Below are 13,764 nucleotides of genomic sequence, written 5' to 3' on the forward strand. Positions count from 1 at the left end.
CATTCCTGCAAGCCCAGTAGGAACACCCATCCTTAAGTGATACCTTAGCATGTGGAATTGGAGACACGTTGGTTACTTTATACTGCCTAATCAATCATCACTTTACCTTTAGCATATGGAAAGAAGCTGTTGGATATTTTTCAAGAAAGGCTGGCATCATGTGATTGCAGAAATGGTACAGAGAAGTAAAACCAAAAAGTGTGAATATAAGTTATTAACAGGTCTACTTTGTGTTATTCTGCACCATGTGACTGCCTTGTTACAGCACTGTCAGCTGGACCAGGGAAGTGGGCTGGTTTTGTCTTCAACTGCCTCAGAAACACGTCAAGCAGTGCTTGTATTTTGGGTCAGAGTCAGCGTGATGCACAGTATCGCAGTGTTCTACAGGCAATTTTAAAAAATCCACCCAAACCAGAACATTTTTATAAATCTACCTGTACTGGCTTAGTTTGTTAGCTCAGAACAGGTGCTAAATATTATTAAGCCTGGCAGAAATTGTCTCGTTCACGCTGACGTGAATCTTACTGTGAATTAATGAATCTTGCAGATGAGACAGGATACGTTACACCACCCTCTCTGTTCACTTGACAAGTGTAACTTGATTTTAATTGAATTGTGCATTTACATTAGTAAGACTCTGTTTCTACTGTTCTGTGGCATATTTCTGATAGTTCTAAGCCTAACAGAAAATACACAGACCTTGCCTATTAAATAGTTTTCATGACTGAAGCAGGTAAAAAGTTCAATTCTGTCAGACTAGAAACTGAGCTAACAGATCTAATGAGCAGCCAGCTTCGATGAAAACCTGAAAAGCTGAATACTTTCCTCAGCTTTTAAACACTCTTATTTGACTTTTCACAATGTCTGTCAGAGCACTGTTTATTTTAGATCAAAGTGTTCAATCAAAATCTTTTTTTGTAAAATGATAGTAAAAATCAACTCCTAAGTATGAAATTGCTAACTTGAGTCATCTCCCCTTTCAGTTTCCAGCAGCCTGGCTGACCATGTTTGATGCAGTGCTTATCCTGATCCTAATACCTTTAAAAGATAAACTGGTGGACCCCATTTTGAAGAGGAATGGCTTGCTCCCATCCTCGCTGAAGAGGATTGCAGTTGGAATGTTCTTTGTCATGTGCTCTGCGTTTGCTGCAGGTAAGAAAATGACTTTGAGGTCTCCTGACACAGTGAATCGTTCAGCTCATTGCAACAGCATTTTTTTAAAAACTGTGTGAATATTTAATTTGGCATTATTCGGATCTTTTTTCATGGGATAGTTGGAATGTGACTTCATGGATGCATTTCCCTCAATTAAGGGGATTGTATCCAAAAACTTACTAAACTGTTTTGAATGCTTGCAATAAAATTGGACCACTTTTCCTACCTGAAGCAGACTTTGCATATACCCTTTAAAAAGAAGTATGTTTCTTCATACATTCTGACTTCCAAGTATAAAAAAGGTTAAATTTTACCTAAAATTCTTTCCCCTGATTGGAAATAATAAAGTTAGGTTATGGCTGAACAAGAGTTTCCTCCCACTTTGGGTTTTCTCTCCCCTATCTTCATGTTTCCTAATGTTTGGGGATTAGTGTAGTGTAAAATAGCTCAGCTGTAGCATGAAAGGGAAAAGATGGCAACTCTGCTGGCCCCATAAATCAGCTGCTTTTGAGATGATTTAAAGTTGTTAAGCCCTGCTGATGTGGAACTGAACATCTCTGAGCAGCGCTTCACAGAATCTATAGCCTTCACCAGCATCACTGTAATGAACATATTGATAAAGCATTATAGCATTAAATAAATTCATTTCAGCACTTGTGATCCCCTATATTTTAGGGAGAGGGACACTTTATATGGCTATTAAGTTTTCTTTCAATGAGAGAGGTAATTACTTTATTAGGCCAAGGTCACTTTGTGGGCAAAGAAAGTTCTTAAAGCAAAGGCATTTAAAGTTAAAATAGGAGTGTTTCTCTTATTCCATTTTCTTAGGACACTGCTGCTGCAGAAGAGGATGATGTAAAACAGTTAAATGTCAGCTCTTTAAATAGAACCTGTGGGCTCACATATGAGGGAATTCAAAACCAGCAATATCTGTCTTTATTAGTAGTGGGGAAAAGCACATCGAGCTGTGCTAGCTGAGTTGGGGAATGGGTTCATACAGCAAAATTCTTTAAAATTTCAAATGCTTTTTTCAATTCACCTATAAATGTAACATATTATTTTGTTGTTTTGATCCTCCCCAACTCTTCCCCAGTAGAAACTGAAAAAGTGACTTCTTTGGGTGGTTATTTGCAATCTGTTTGCAAAGTTTAGCCTTTTGGAGTAACTTAACATCTCCTCATCATAACAGGAATCTAAAAGCTTCAGTTGTGACAAATTTGGGGATTAGGAAACTGTTTATTTCTAGCAAAGTGTTGATTTATATGTTCCATTCAATTTTTATTTTCTCATTAAGTGATATTTATAACTGCCATATTTTAACATTCTTAAAATACATTATTACTTCCAACCATTGGTGCCTTAGAGAGGGATACTGATTAAAATCTTTAACATATGAAAACGTTAAGAACTTGCAGTCATGGCGTATCTTAATGATTTGTTTGTGCCATATTTCCATTTTGACTTGCTTATCTAACAGCCATTAGTTGTGGACGCTACTCAGGCTGCCTATTAGATTGTTTAGATTATTTAAGATATTTTATAAACTGTGTTAAAATACAACTGATTAGATTTAATGAACATCTGCTGTGCTTCATGCATCTCTTGGTGAATTCTGAGCAGCAATGTTCAAGGTTATTCAGCTGGAAAATCTACTTCATTTATAGAGTTTAAACCATTATAGCAAGAAGTTAAGATTATTTTAACTGCTAAGAGTGTAAAATTAAACATGAAACTTGTCTATCAGAGTCTGAAAGGAAGACTCCATAGATAGCAGATTCTGAAGTACTTGGAAGATAAATTTATGGCAAAGTTTGGTATATTGTAGTTGTGCTCCTAGGTGGCTCAGTGCTTATTTTTTAAGAGTGTAACTACATTAAGGATCACTTGATCCTTGGTGGTGCAATAATTCTGTGTTGAGGTAAATAAATGAAATTATGTCTGAGCTCTTAGATGACTGTACTGCTTTCTTTACACTTTAATTAAGTTCCACTCTAAAATGTTTGGCAGCTGTATTAAAATGAAAACATCAAGAAATCCAGCTTTATTTTAATTACAGCAGCTCCTCATAGTTCAGAGGGCACTGAGGTAGCTGAAGAGCTAAAGAAAGAGACATAAAAGTAAGATGGGTAAGTGGTCACCTAAAAAGAAGTGAATATGTGGTGCCTTGGCCTGATACGAAGAACTAATAAATCCAGAACAATCTTTACCTCAGACCCAGATGTTAAGAGGTTTGGCACTGTCACTTAGCACAGAGATGCTGATCTGGCTGGTCCCCTCAGGTTTTTATGTCACAGATTTGGGGAGACAGGGGAGAACAGGTATCATATTGTGCATTAGGAATTGTGTTTGTTTTTATGACAAGTGCTGTCAATATGGCTCAGAATGGTTCAGCCAACGTATTAAATGTTGGGTGTCCGTGGCATCCTTAGTGTGGCTCTAGGAAAGAGGAAGCTGGAAGGGAGGAAGCAGATACAATCACTTGTACATAGTGTGGGATCCATGAAGCATCATATCTAAGCCCTGTACAGGTTTTTTTAGTAACAGGAGGGGTATTTTGTGTCCCAAGATGAGGCCAGGTCTTGGCGCAGGAAGTAGAAGGAGCCCCAGATGGGAGGCTGTGAGTGTAACACGTACCATAGGAAGCAGTGTCAGTGACTCAGTCTTGCTCCTCGGAATTGTGATGAATTAATTCACCTTCTTGCCAAGGATAAGAGATGAGAGTTCTTTTATAGAGGTCCTTTTTGGGTGAAGCAGGGAGTTTTATTAACTATTAGCTATTCTGTGTATTTTATGTAACAGTGAGTCAATCATTTAATCTGAGCAACTTCAACAAAACCCTACAGCATTATTTGATATTCACTTTCTACTCTAAAGTGTTGTGCTGAGCAAGCTAAAAATGCTTATATTTTACACTATCATGTCTCTTTTTCACTCTGTATGAAGTACTTTCTATGCAATGTATTGCTTGTAAATCAAGCTCTAATGAGCTCTTGGGTCTCTTTGGATGAAAAGTGTCATATAAATGTCATAATCATATTCATAGAGGGTTTTCATAGTTCTGCAGGACTGGTGTAGCCATTTCCATAAGTAAAAGGGTTTCTAATTTATGAATACTATGGTGGCAGTTGAAATGGTTCAACACTGCAAAGTAGTAGTTTGTGAAAATGAGATTGTCTTTAAACAAACCCCAGCACAGTGTGTATGAGAGCTCTCAGCTGATCCCTCCAGAAATGGGGAAAGTATTTGTATAATTATTGCTACTTAGTAAGAATATAATCACTAATTCTATGGCAGAACAACTGTATGTCTTGAAACCACAGCAGCAAAAGTAGTCTGAAATGCTTTATGTTAGGAAATAAATGCATATTCCTATTGTATCATTTCTAATTGCAGTGCAGGCTGAATGCTAATTTAATTCTTAATATGGAGAAACAATGTTTGCATCCTAGGTCAGTCTTTTTACTCTCCCCTTTCACACAGGAATTCTGGAAAGCAACAGACTGAAAATTGTAAAGGTTAAAACAATTAACCAGACCATTGGGAATGTCACGTACCATGCTGCAGATTTGCCAATATGGTGGCAGATTCCTCAATATGTGCTGATTGGATTCAGTGAAATATTTGCAAGTATAGCAGGTAAGAGTCTTTGTGTGCTTTAAATCTGCTTTTGTATCTATCATAAATGATGGAATCTTAGAAAATAAATACTCCTCAAATCATTACAAGTAAGCTCTGATGTTCCCAAATACATTTTTATAGAATATTGCTCAATATAAGTGGCAAAGCTCACCATTGTCTTGCACATTTGAAGCCTGGCTATATAAGACTGTGCTTTCAAAATTGAATTTGAAGCAGAGTAACACTTAAAATATTTGTGTGGCGTCCAGTTAGAGCTGGATATTTGCAAGCCCTAATGGAAAACAATATACTCTTTCAGTATTGTATTTTAATGCATTTTTGTGTCCTCTGAATCTTCCTCTGTGTTGGAAAACCAGGTTGTACCTTGTTTTTTTTTTTTCATCTTATAAACTGAGCTCACAGCTTAGAAAGTCAATTAGTTAGTGAACACACCTTTCTGAGGGAAAAGGGAAGAAATAAACCATACTTAGAAAGATTTAGCAGTTTAAATTCACGTTACTTGAGTTTTTTCATCTCTGAAATAAGAACAGTTTTTGTGAATATTAATCATGGAGTAGCTATTTTTATATAGTTTTATCCACTTTATTTCTAGATCAGTTTTTCTGTAGCTGTTTTAGCACCTCAACATGACACTAAGCAAACTGAAATACTGCTCAAATTTTGCTTGTCTTGAACAAATGCAAGAGATCTTAAATTCCTTAACACTGTGCAGTGTGATGTAGTAGACAGCTGTGTGCTCACACTGATTCTTGAGCTGAAAGTGAAGTGAGAGGAGAGGGTGAGCAGGACTATAAAATCTGATTTTCTGGTCTGTGTCCTATACATGCAGGGCTCATTAGCAGGAGGAAAGCTCAGGCAACTTCTCTGTGGTCACTGTGGCTTTCCTAACTCTGGTTTGCTGGGGTTACACAGGTGGAATGCTCCTGGGAGTCTCTCAGCACAGTGTTTACACACGTGGTGTTTGGGAGCAGTGCTTGGTTACCAGAAACAGAAACCCTTCTGAGTGTACAGGTGGCTCTTCTGGCACTACTTAGGGAGAATTGTGGAGCTACCTGGTGCAATCCATCAAAACTCCTCCAGTGACTTGATGTAAAAATAACTTCGTTTTTGCTTGACTGTAGTTACTTATTAAAGTGTTGAAATCCTGTTTGCAAATATTGAACTTTGAGGATCATCCACTCTAACTGGCATTACTACAGCTCTTTTTCTTGATTGCTCGTGACAGAAGCTGCTGGTTTCATTTCCCCTGTGGGAGGTTACTTTCATTCCTGGGCAATCACAGCCGGTTAAAGTGAGATTCTCTGATTCTGGAAGATCTTGCTGGCGGTGGCCCCAGCTGTCACATGGCCCATTTGTTCCCTCTTAGTGGAACAGAGAACTTCTGCTCCATCAGGTTTCTGGTTACACATCTTCTGCTGTCATCACAGTTGTTAGGAAATAAAATAAGGTGCTTGGATTGCTTGGCAGGTAGAATAAAAGTGGGGTTTGGGTTTTTTTTCCCTGTATGTTTTCCCCTGTATGTTTCATTATGTATGTCTGGTACCTGTCACAAATGCTAACCCACAAAAATCTGAAGATAAAGTCTTGCCTGATTTAGTTACTCATTAAAACTAAGGCTGTGTTTAGCATTTTTACCCAAAGAGTAAAATGAATTACTTTTCGTTAGTTTAGTGATTGTGCCACTTAAATGCTAATTCAGATAAATAGATGACTTTTCAGAAATACAAGAATTCGTGGAAAATTAAATCAATTTCTTCCCTCTTACACAATCTCATTTCTCTGTCAGGTACCATTAATAGCTTATAGGTGTTTGCAAGGAAAAAATAGCAAACCTGTCTGCACGTTGTGGAAAGGCCAAGGACTTGAAGCATTCTTAGTTTGTTGAACTCCAAGGTGAGAGGACCTTAGTGGAATTCTTTGTGAGAAGTCTTTAAGGCTTACACAATTCTTATGTGAATATTCTGCTCCTTCTTATGTGAACACTCTGCTGTTCTGCACTGCTGGGTCTGTACCAACAGCATCATAACTTCAAAAACTCTTGGCCAACGTTTGCAAAAATGTACCAGAAATCCTATGCAGAGCTTAATTGCTTTGTGTAGTGCACTTTTCATTTGATTTTTTCACAAAGGCCCTTTCCTGCCTTCTGATTGTTATCTAAACCTAATTCTTAATATTTTTAAGAAGACCTCTCAAGACTCAGAGTATACTTTACCAATTCAATATTGAAGTTGATAAAGGCATCAACTGTGCTATGAATTTCAGCCTTAAAATAAGCAAAGTGTTAATGGTTACAGAACCACAGTGATGTGGAAATGTTTGTTGTGAGCAAAAAGGGACTAAATATCACAAGAGCTGAAACATAGGTTTGTTTTTTTGTTTACTGTAAAACTAAGCATATTCTTATTAAGCCACATTAGTTACACTTGAGGTACCTTTAAAAAGATGACACACATTGCATTAATCTTTTGTATTATTCTGTCAATCCTCCTAAAGCACCCTTGTTTAGCTGGGAATTGTAATCTCACATGACAACACCAGCAAGGGGCTTTAATTTCAGGAGTGCTTGTTTGCAGGAGCATGAAATCATTATCAATGGCTGCCAGCAGCCAAAGGAGCCCTGAAGGCAAAGAAAAGATTTTGTATTCTTTATGCCAGATTAAATATTACTGTTGCTGCAAAAGTTACTCAAATTTAGAAATGTACCTTATTTTGTTGCAGAAAGTTCAGGGTTACACTCCTTTTGGTTTTTGTTCTGAGTCTTAAGGTCTTTTTCCAGCTGGAACAGTCATGTCCAGTCTATCTGTAAAATGAACAAGAGAAGAAATGGTCCAGATCCTTTCACATGTTACACTTGAGCTTAACTTCTACAAAATATACAGAAGCCTGGAGACCAAGATGTGACCGAGGCTCAGGAGACCTGTGGCAGCTCTGGTAGCGTAACAAGAAGTTACAAACAAGCTGCTGTGCCCTCAGAGCATCTTAAAGTGCAATTGGACAGATAAATACTCCTTGAAAAATCTGAATTGTTACATGGGTGGCAGAGCCTAGGAGAAAAAGGCATTTTTAATTCTCAAAATAAATAATCATTTTGCCCCCCTCCCCAGCCCGTTTGCAGCTGTCTCTCTGTTTCTGGAGTGATTTCTCTCGTTAAGGTTTGAATTTGGGGAAGCCACGCAGCTGAGCTGGGTGAGGATGTTTCAGTTCCCTCCTGGCCTCAGAGCCAGGCTGCTGCTGGCCCATTCTGCCACGTTTTGCAGAGGAAAAGAGCAGCAGGGTGTTGGTTAGCAGCGATTCCTCAGGTGGCAGGAGGGTGCTGTTAGATCAGTGAGAACACACAGCTCTGATTCTCTCACAAGAACAAAGTTCCTCCCTCGCAGAGCAGCCCCATTGGCCTGTCTGGCTTGAAGTGCTAATCCTGTTATTGAAAAGAAATGCCAGTGGATTTCTATTAAAGCCTGTCTGGAGCAGCACAAGTCAAATAGCAGTGGTGGTGTAAATAAACCATGCCTTTATTATGCAAGACATAAGAGTTATGCCATTTTCAGGTCTGTAATGCTCTCCTTGCAAAGAAAAATGTTAGATGTGGTAGCATTAATTCTCAGTATGAAGCAGACTGTTTTGAAACAAGCATTTCACCTGTCAGAAAAAGCTCTGCAAGGAATGTATTTGACTGTCTCTTGTGAATAATCCCATTTGATTTTTGACAGGAGTATTATTCTAAAAGGGAGAGTTAATCATGGGCATTAATCTTTGCGTGGCACAGCCTAACCCAGTGTGTTCTCTTGGTACACAAATTCAGTAGCACAGATTTTCAGATGGATGGTCACTGGTACGTTTTTCTTGGGTTTATTGGTTGAAACTTGAGTAAAGACAGCTGAAAGTTCAAGCCCTATATCTACAGATCTTAAAAATAATTGCTAGCAAGCAATGAACCCAGAAAATTCTAGATCAAAAGTAAATTAAGTTAAAATAATTACTGCCTTTCCAGTTCCAGTTAATTTCTTTGTCTGCACATTCAGAGATAGACACTGAGGCTGTGAGAAATAAAAGTTCATGGCCAGTGCAAGAATGACTTTCACTTTGTTCTCCTCAAGGAGTGCCAGGTGCTTTGTCCTGCATGCACTGCACAGCAGACAGGGAACAGGGGCACAAGGGAGACAGGAAACATGGAATTGCCAGCTTAGAGTTAGTTTAATACATTTCTTTGAGGATCATTTTAGACAGAAATATGAATTCGCTGGTTCAGAAGATTCCTTGATTTTACACATGTGATATAAAGAAGATCAAAGTCTGTGTCCCAAATGCTGTCCATTTAATGGGTTGATACATTGATGACCTTTAAGAAGATTCATAAAGCAGTTAAAAGGACCTGAATCCTAGGGATTCACTACACACCTGTAACTTCTAGAACACTTCTAGAACAATCTACTCTCATTTCTTACACATTCCAATAGCTTTTTTTCATCTTTTAATACAGGCCTAGAATTTGCATATTCAGCTGCTCCCAAATCTATGCAGAGTGCTATTATGGGGCTGTTCTTTTTCTTCTCGGGGATTGGATCCTTTGTTGGCTCTGGATTGTTGGCACTGGTGTCTATTAAAGAAATTGGCTGGATGAGTAATCACACAGACTTTGGTAAGTGTATTTTTCAGTGTATTCATGGTCTGCAAAGTAGAATGCTTCCCTGAGAAGCAGTTAAGATTCAAGGACATGGCACTGTTGAGTCTTAACACAGTTATTATTATCAGAATACTAATTTGTCTACTGCTTTGTTAAAGTTTCATTTTGCATCTGAGTATGAAATAACGTGACCGTGCAAAATGATTCATTGCCCTCATGAAAGCACGGGAAACACCTCTGCAATGCCTCAGTTATTTTCTCAGCTGTTACTGCATTTCATCACTAGAAACTACAAATATTTTCATTTCAGTAAAAAATATTTTAATTATGTGCAGCAGAAGAATATATTTGGTATAAAGTACTGAAATTGCTTTCTGTGGTTATGGGAAGTCAAATGTACCCATCTCTCTCGTAGTGATTATTCAGCTTCCTCATTTCAAGTGGCTTCATTGAAATTACCATGAGTTAACTTTGCATTTCTATCTGCTAGCTATTTATACTCCTGAAGTTCAACAAATCACCTGCTTTGAGTTGCCAGTGGAGGTTAAAAATAATTATTGGCACCAGTAGGTGGCACATTGGGAATTTCAGAAAACCCTCCCATCCTCAGTGGGCTAATTAGTTCAACCAGGAGGAGTGTGAACAGTTCTTAAAACGTCTGCTAGACCTGCTGTGTGCACATGGCTTAAAAGTGCAGCCTAAACTTTAAATTTGGTCTAAGAGAATTTGCCATTTCAACTGGATCTGCATCTACCAGAAAGTAATGGTGTCTGATCCCTGCATATGCCACAAGCTGGCATCTGTGGTTTGTAAGTTGTCCTTTAAGAACTGCAAACCATAACAAGTAGCCTGAGCTTCATGGAAGTGTCCTCATCAAATGAAAATTTCACCCCATTGAGATTTCTTTTCCCCAATCCATTTCAAAATTAGAAAAGCAGCCTTTTCTGCAGCTCCATATCGAGGTAATTCAGCTGCTAAGGGCTCAAGAGGAGGATAATAATTGCACACAAATTAATGGTGGTATTTTTTCAGCCCCTTGCCTTTGTTCTCTGAAGCAGCCTATGAGAAGACACTCCCAGATACTCTCTCTGTAAACTGTTTGGGCTGTGCTAAATCTATGCAGAGATGGCCAGAACTGGAAGGTGTTGCCTTTCATGAGCCATTGCTCATCATTTTGAGCAGGCTGCTCAGCTCAGTGGATTGGCCTTTGGACACCTGTCAGCACTGGCTATCTGCACCTTCCTTAGTGCAGCTGAGTTTCCCCAGCAGGTCCAGACCCAGCTCGGGGTCATCTGGAACTGCAGCACCACAGCAGCTGCTGCTTTAACCCTTTGTAACTTTATAACTCAGTTTTCATTTGGTGTAGCATTATTGAAAGTACCACATTCACAGCTGAGCTTTACCTGGGTTTTCTGGGGTAGGAATTGCAAGGAGGAGTCCGTCAATGAAAGATCTGGGGCTTTTTCAGTAGATGCTGTATATTAACTATAAGCACATGCCCCAAGTTTCTGCTATTTCTGCCAGCTCATGACATCATTGGGGGTGACTGACTGCCTCCAAAATCTCCTGAGGAAGTTCCCTCTCTGCCAGCACTTCAGGGGTGGTTGCTGCCATTGAATTGACTTGTTTCTCCCACAAAAACTAAGATTTCATGGGTTTAATATCCCATCTCATAAAGGATAATTACTACTCTTTAAACACATCTGCTCTTGAAATGGAGATTCACATGTATATTGTATTTTAAATGTCAAGGAAAGCCTCAGTTTAATTTTACTGCATTTTATTATAAGTTCATTTAATTGAATCTTAAGTTTCAGTAATTAAAGGAATTTAATCTGTACATTTATAGGCTTGCTGCAGGAACAGCTGGTTCAGGTCCATGTACACGTCACCATTTTAGTTTCTGCAACCTATCTGATAATCATAATGGTCCAGTTGGCTGTGGTGTGTTGGAAATGAGCCACAATATATTGTTCTTGGAAGTACAGCAAGAGCTGTGCATGCTTCCTAAGAGAGGAATAATGTTTTAGCAATGAGCTTTCTTCATTTAACATTGTTTAATGTCCAGAGCACTGATTTGTGATAACTTTGAGGGAGCATCAAAGGTGAATTGAACCACGGAGAAGTCACCTATGTTTTCATGAACTCTAAACTTTGTCCCAAAAAAAGGCTGAGAAACCATTGCAGTAATGCTTTTTTTATATCTATGGAGTTGCCAACTTTTTCCTTTACAGCATTCGTTTTTTGGTTTTTTATTTTCTTTTCACTTGGTCTAAGGCATTGGAGAACAAAAGAAAACATTCCTTATCCTGTGCACAACTTCCTCAGCAGTGCCAGCCTTTGCTCTGGGTAATTAAAAATGAACTGTGCTGTGGGATGGAAACGTGATTTGGTTTGGTTTTGCAGATAAGTCTTCACCACTTAAACTTGATGAGATTCACATTTTTGTTTGTATCACCTTATTAATAGTTTTTTTCCCCTCCCCAATTCTTTCTAGGTAATATCAATGGCTGCCAATTAAACTATTACTTCTTCTTGCTGGCTGCTATCCAAGGAGCAACCCTCTTGCTTTTCCTGATTGTTTCTGTGAAATATGAGCACCAGAAATCCAAGGTGAACGAAGTGGCTGCGAACGGGAGGCTCTGAGCCCCGGCCCAGAGCAGACTGTGCCAGCAGCACCCAGGGAAGGGGCAGTGCCCCCGGGCCAGGAGCTCTCCTGTTTCCCAGTGGGACTCTCCAGAGCTGCCTGGGCAGGAGCTCTCTCCCTGCCCTGGTGTGAGTGGGTAAGTGCCTTATGTCACGGGGCTGGTTCTTGCACTATGTGTCCCCTGGACAGCAACCCTTGGAGTGAATTCCCTGCAGGCATTCGAGTTGCTCTTGTTCATGGGGAGATGTTTACTGAACTCCTAAAGCTGGGACACTTGGAAGTGGAGTCTGAGGAGCCACACGGGGCATGGACTGTTCTGACCCAAACCTGAGCTCTGGATCCACAGGAACACTCGGCAGTTCAAACCTGCCCTGAGGACACAGGAGAGGAACCATTTGACAGGAGCCTCAGCCAGTGCTTACAAGCACAGATCTTCAGTACTGAGAGTCATTTTGGGGGGAGAAACAGGGACAAATTAAATTACAAATTAGCACAGATTAAAAAGGAATAGAATTTTATAATTGACCTTTTACTGACAGTGTTTCAAGGATTTAAGTCCAAACTTGCAGTCAGGAGTATCCAATACTGAGGACTGAATCCTGTATCCCAGTGGCTTGTCAGACAGCTGCTGCAGACTTTGGTGCACAATTAACACTCGTTGGGACTGAAATTGCTTGACTACAGCAATGTTTTTATTTTTGAGCCTGCATTAGATGCGTTAGGACAACACCCACCTTTGGACAAGGCCCTGTTCAGTCTAATGCTGTTACTCCCCCAAGGACTATTCCAAATATTTGCAGGAAGCAAAGTGAGCTGGAATTCTGAGCAGATCAATGCACAATAACCATTTAGCAGCCTTTAGCCACGTCCTTCAGCCTTGTCTTACTTTTAGTTAACGTGCTCCAGGGTTTGGGTCTTTCAGCAACACATTCCTCCAGCAGAGCAAATGACTTTATGTTCAGCCTCTTGAATTTTAATGATTCTAACAATTGTACTTCAGATTGTGTGCAGACTGGTATGGAGGGTGCAAGGAATTATGCAGAAAGAAAATAAAACCTTTTTATTAATGTGTTGAATTTTTATAGTTTCCTTTGTCTGCAGTTCTGTTGTTGAAAATGTCCTTATTTTGTACATGGACATCTTTTTAATGAGTTTACAAAATAAAATGAACCTCCATGCTGTGACTTTTGACCCTTTGTTTCTAGGTGAATAAAATTATACTACAAGTATTTTGTTCTTTAGCCTTTATTTCCTGAAGACACAGTGGAATGGTGTTGAATTTCTGAGTGCCCACAGGTCCCCTGTTCATTCTGTCGGGTGCTACAGCAGCGTGCAAGATGACCTGTCCTTGCCCAGATAAATCAGTGAAGATGCTGCAGCTGTTGCATTCCTTAGCATGATTTAAAACTGGAATAACTAAATAATGGCTCTACGAGAAAAAACTCATTTCCTTTTCTAACTCTGTTTTAGAAGCTCCATATGCTGTGTTTCTGGAGTCTCCCATTGATAACCAGCTAAAAAAGCCTAATATTGACAGTGGAAGCTGCATAAGGGACAGAACAGGAACCAAATAATTTTTCCCTTTTTTTTTGGCTGCTGTTCCAAAACGTACCTGTGGTGTTTCACATCTGCATCACTGATTCCCAAAGCTCACACAGGCCCAGGACAGAGCTGGGTTGTGCCTCTTCCGTGGTGTTCGGGG

The 13,764-nt window shown here is 39.4% G+C and overlaps 1 protein-coding gene across 1 annotated transcript in view; it reads left to right on the forward strand.

The window, feature by feature from the left end:
* Positions 1-13,291, forward strand: part of SLC15A4 (solute carrier family 15 member 4) — a 22,657-nt gene extending 9,366 nt beyond the window's left edge. The window contains exons 5-8 of the mRNA XM_008634132.2: positions 984-1,152; positions 4,636-4,791; positions 9,272-9,430; positions 11,913-13,291. Coding sequence (XP_008632354.2) covers positions 984-1,152; positions 4,636-4,791; positions 9,272-9,430; positions 11,913-12,061 — 633 coding nt within the window. The 3' untranslated portion in view covers positions 12,062-13,291. The remainder of the gene's footprint in view (positions 1-983; positions 1,153-4,635; positions 4,792-9,271; positions 9,431-11,912) is intronic.
* Positions 13,292-13,764: the final 473 nt, after the last annotated feature.

This window comes from Corvus brachyrhynchos, unplaced genomic scaffold (assembly GCF_000691975.1).
Source record: "Corvus brachyrhynchos isolate BGI_N302 unplaced genomic scaffold, ASM69197v1 scaffold114, whole genome shotgun sequence".
In the NCBI taxonomy this organism is placed as follows: Eukaryota; Metazoa; Chordata; class Aves; order Passeriformes; family Corvidae; genus Corvus; species Corvus brachyrhynchos.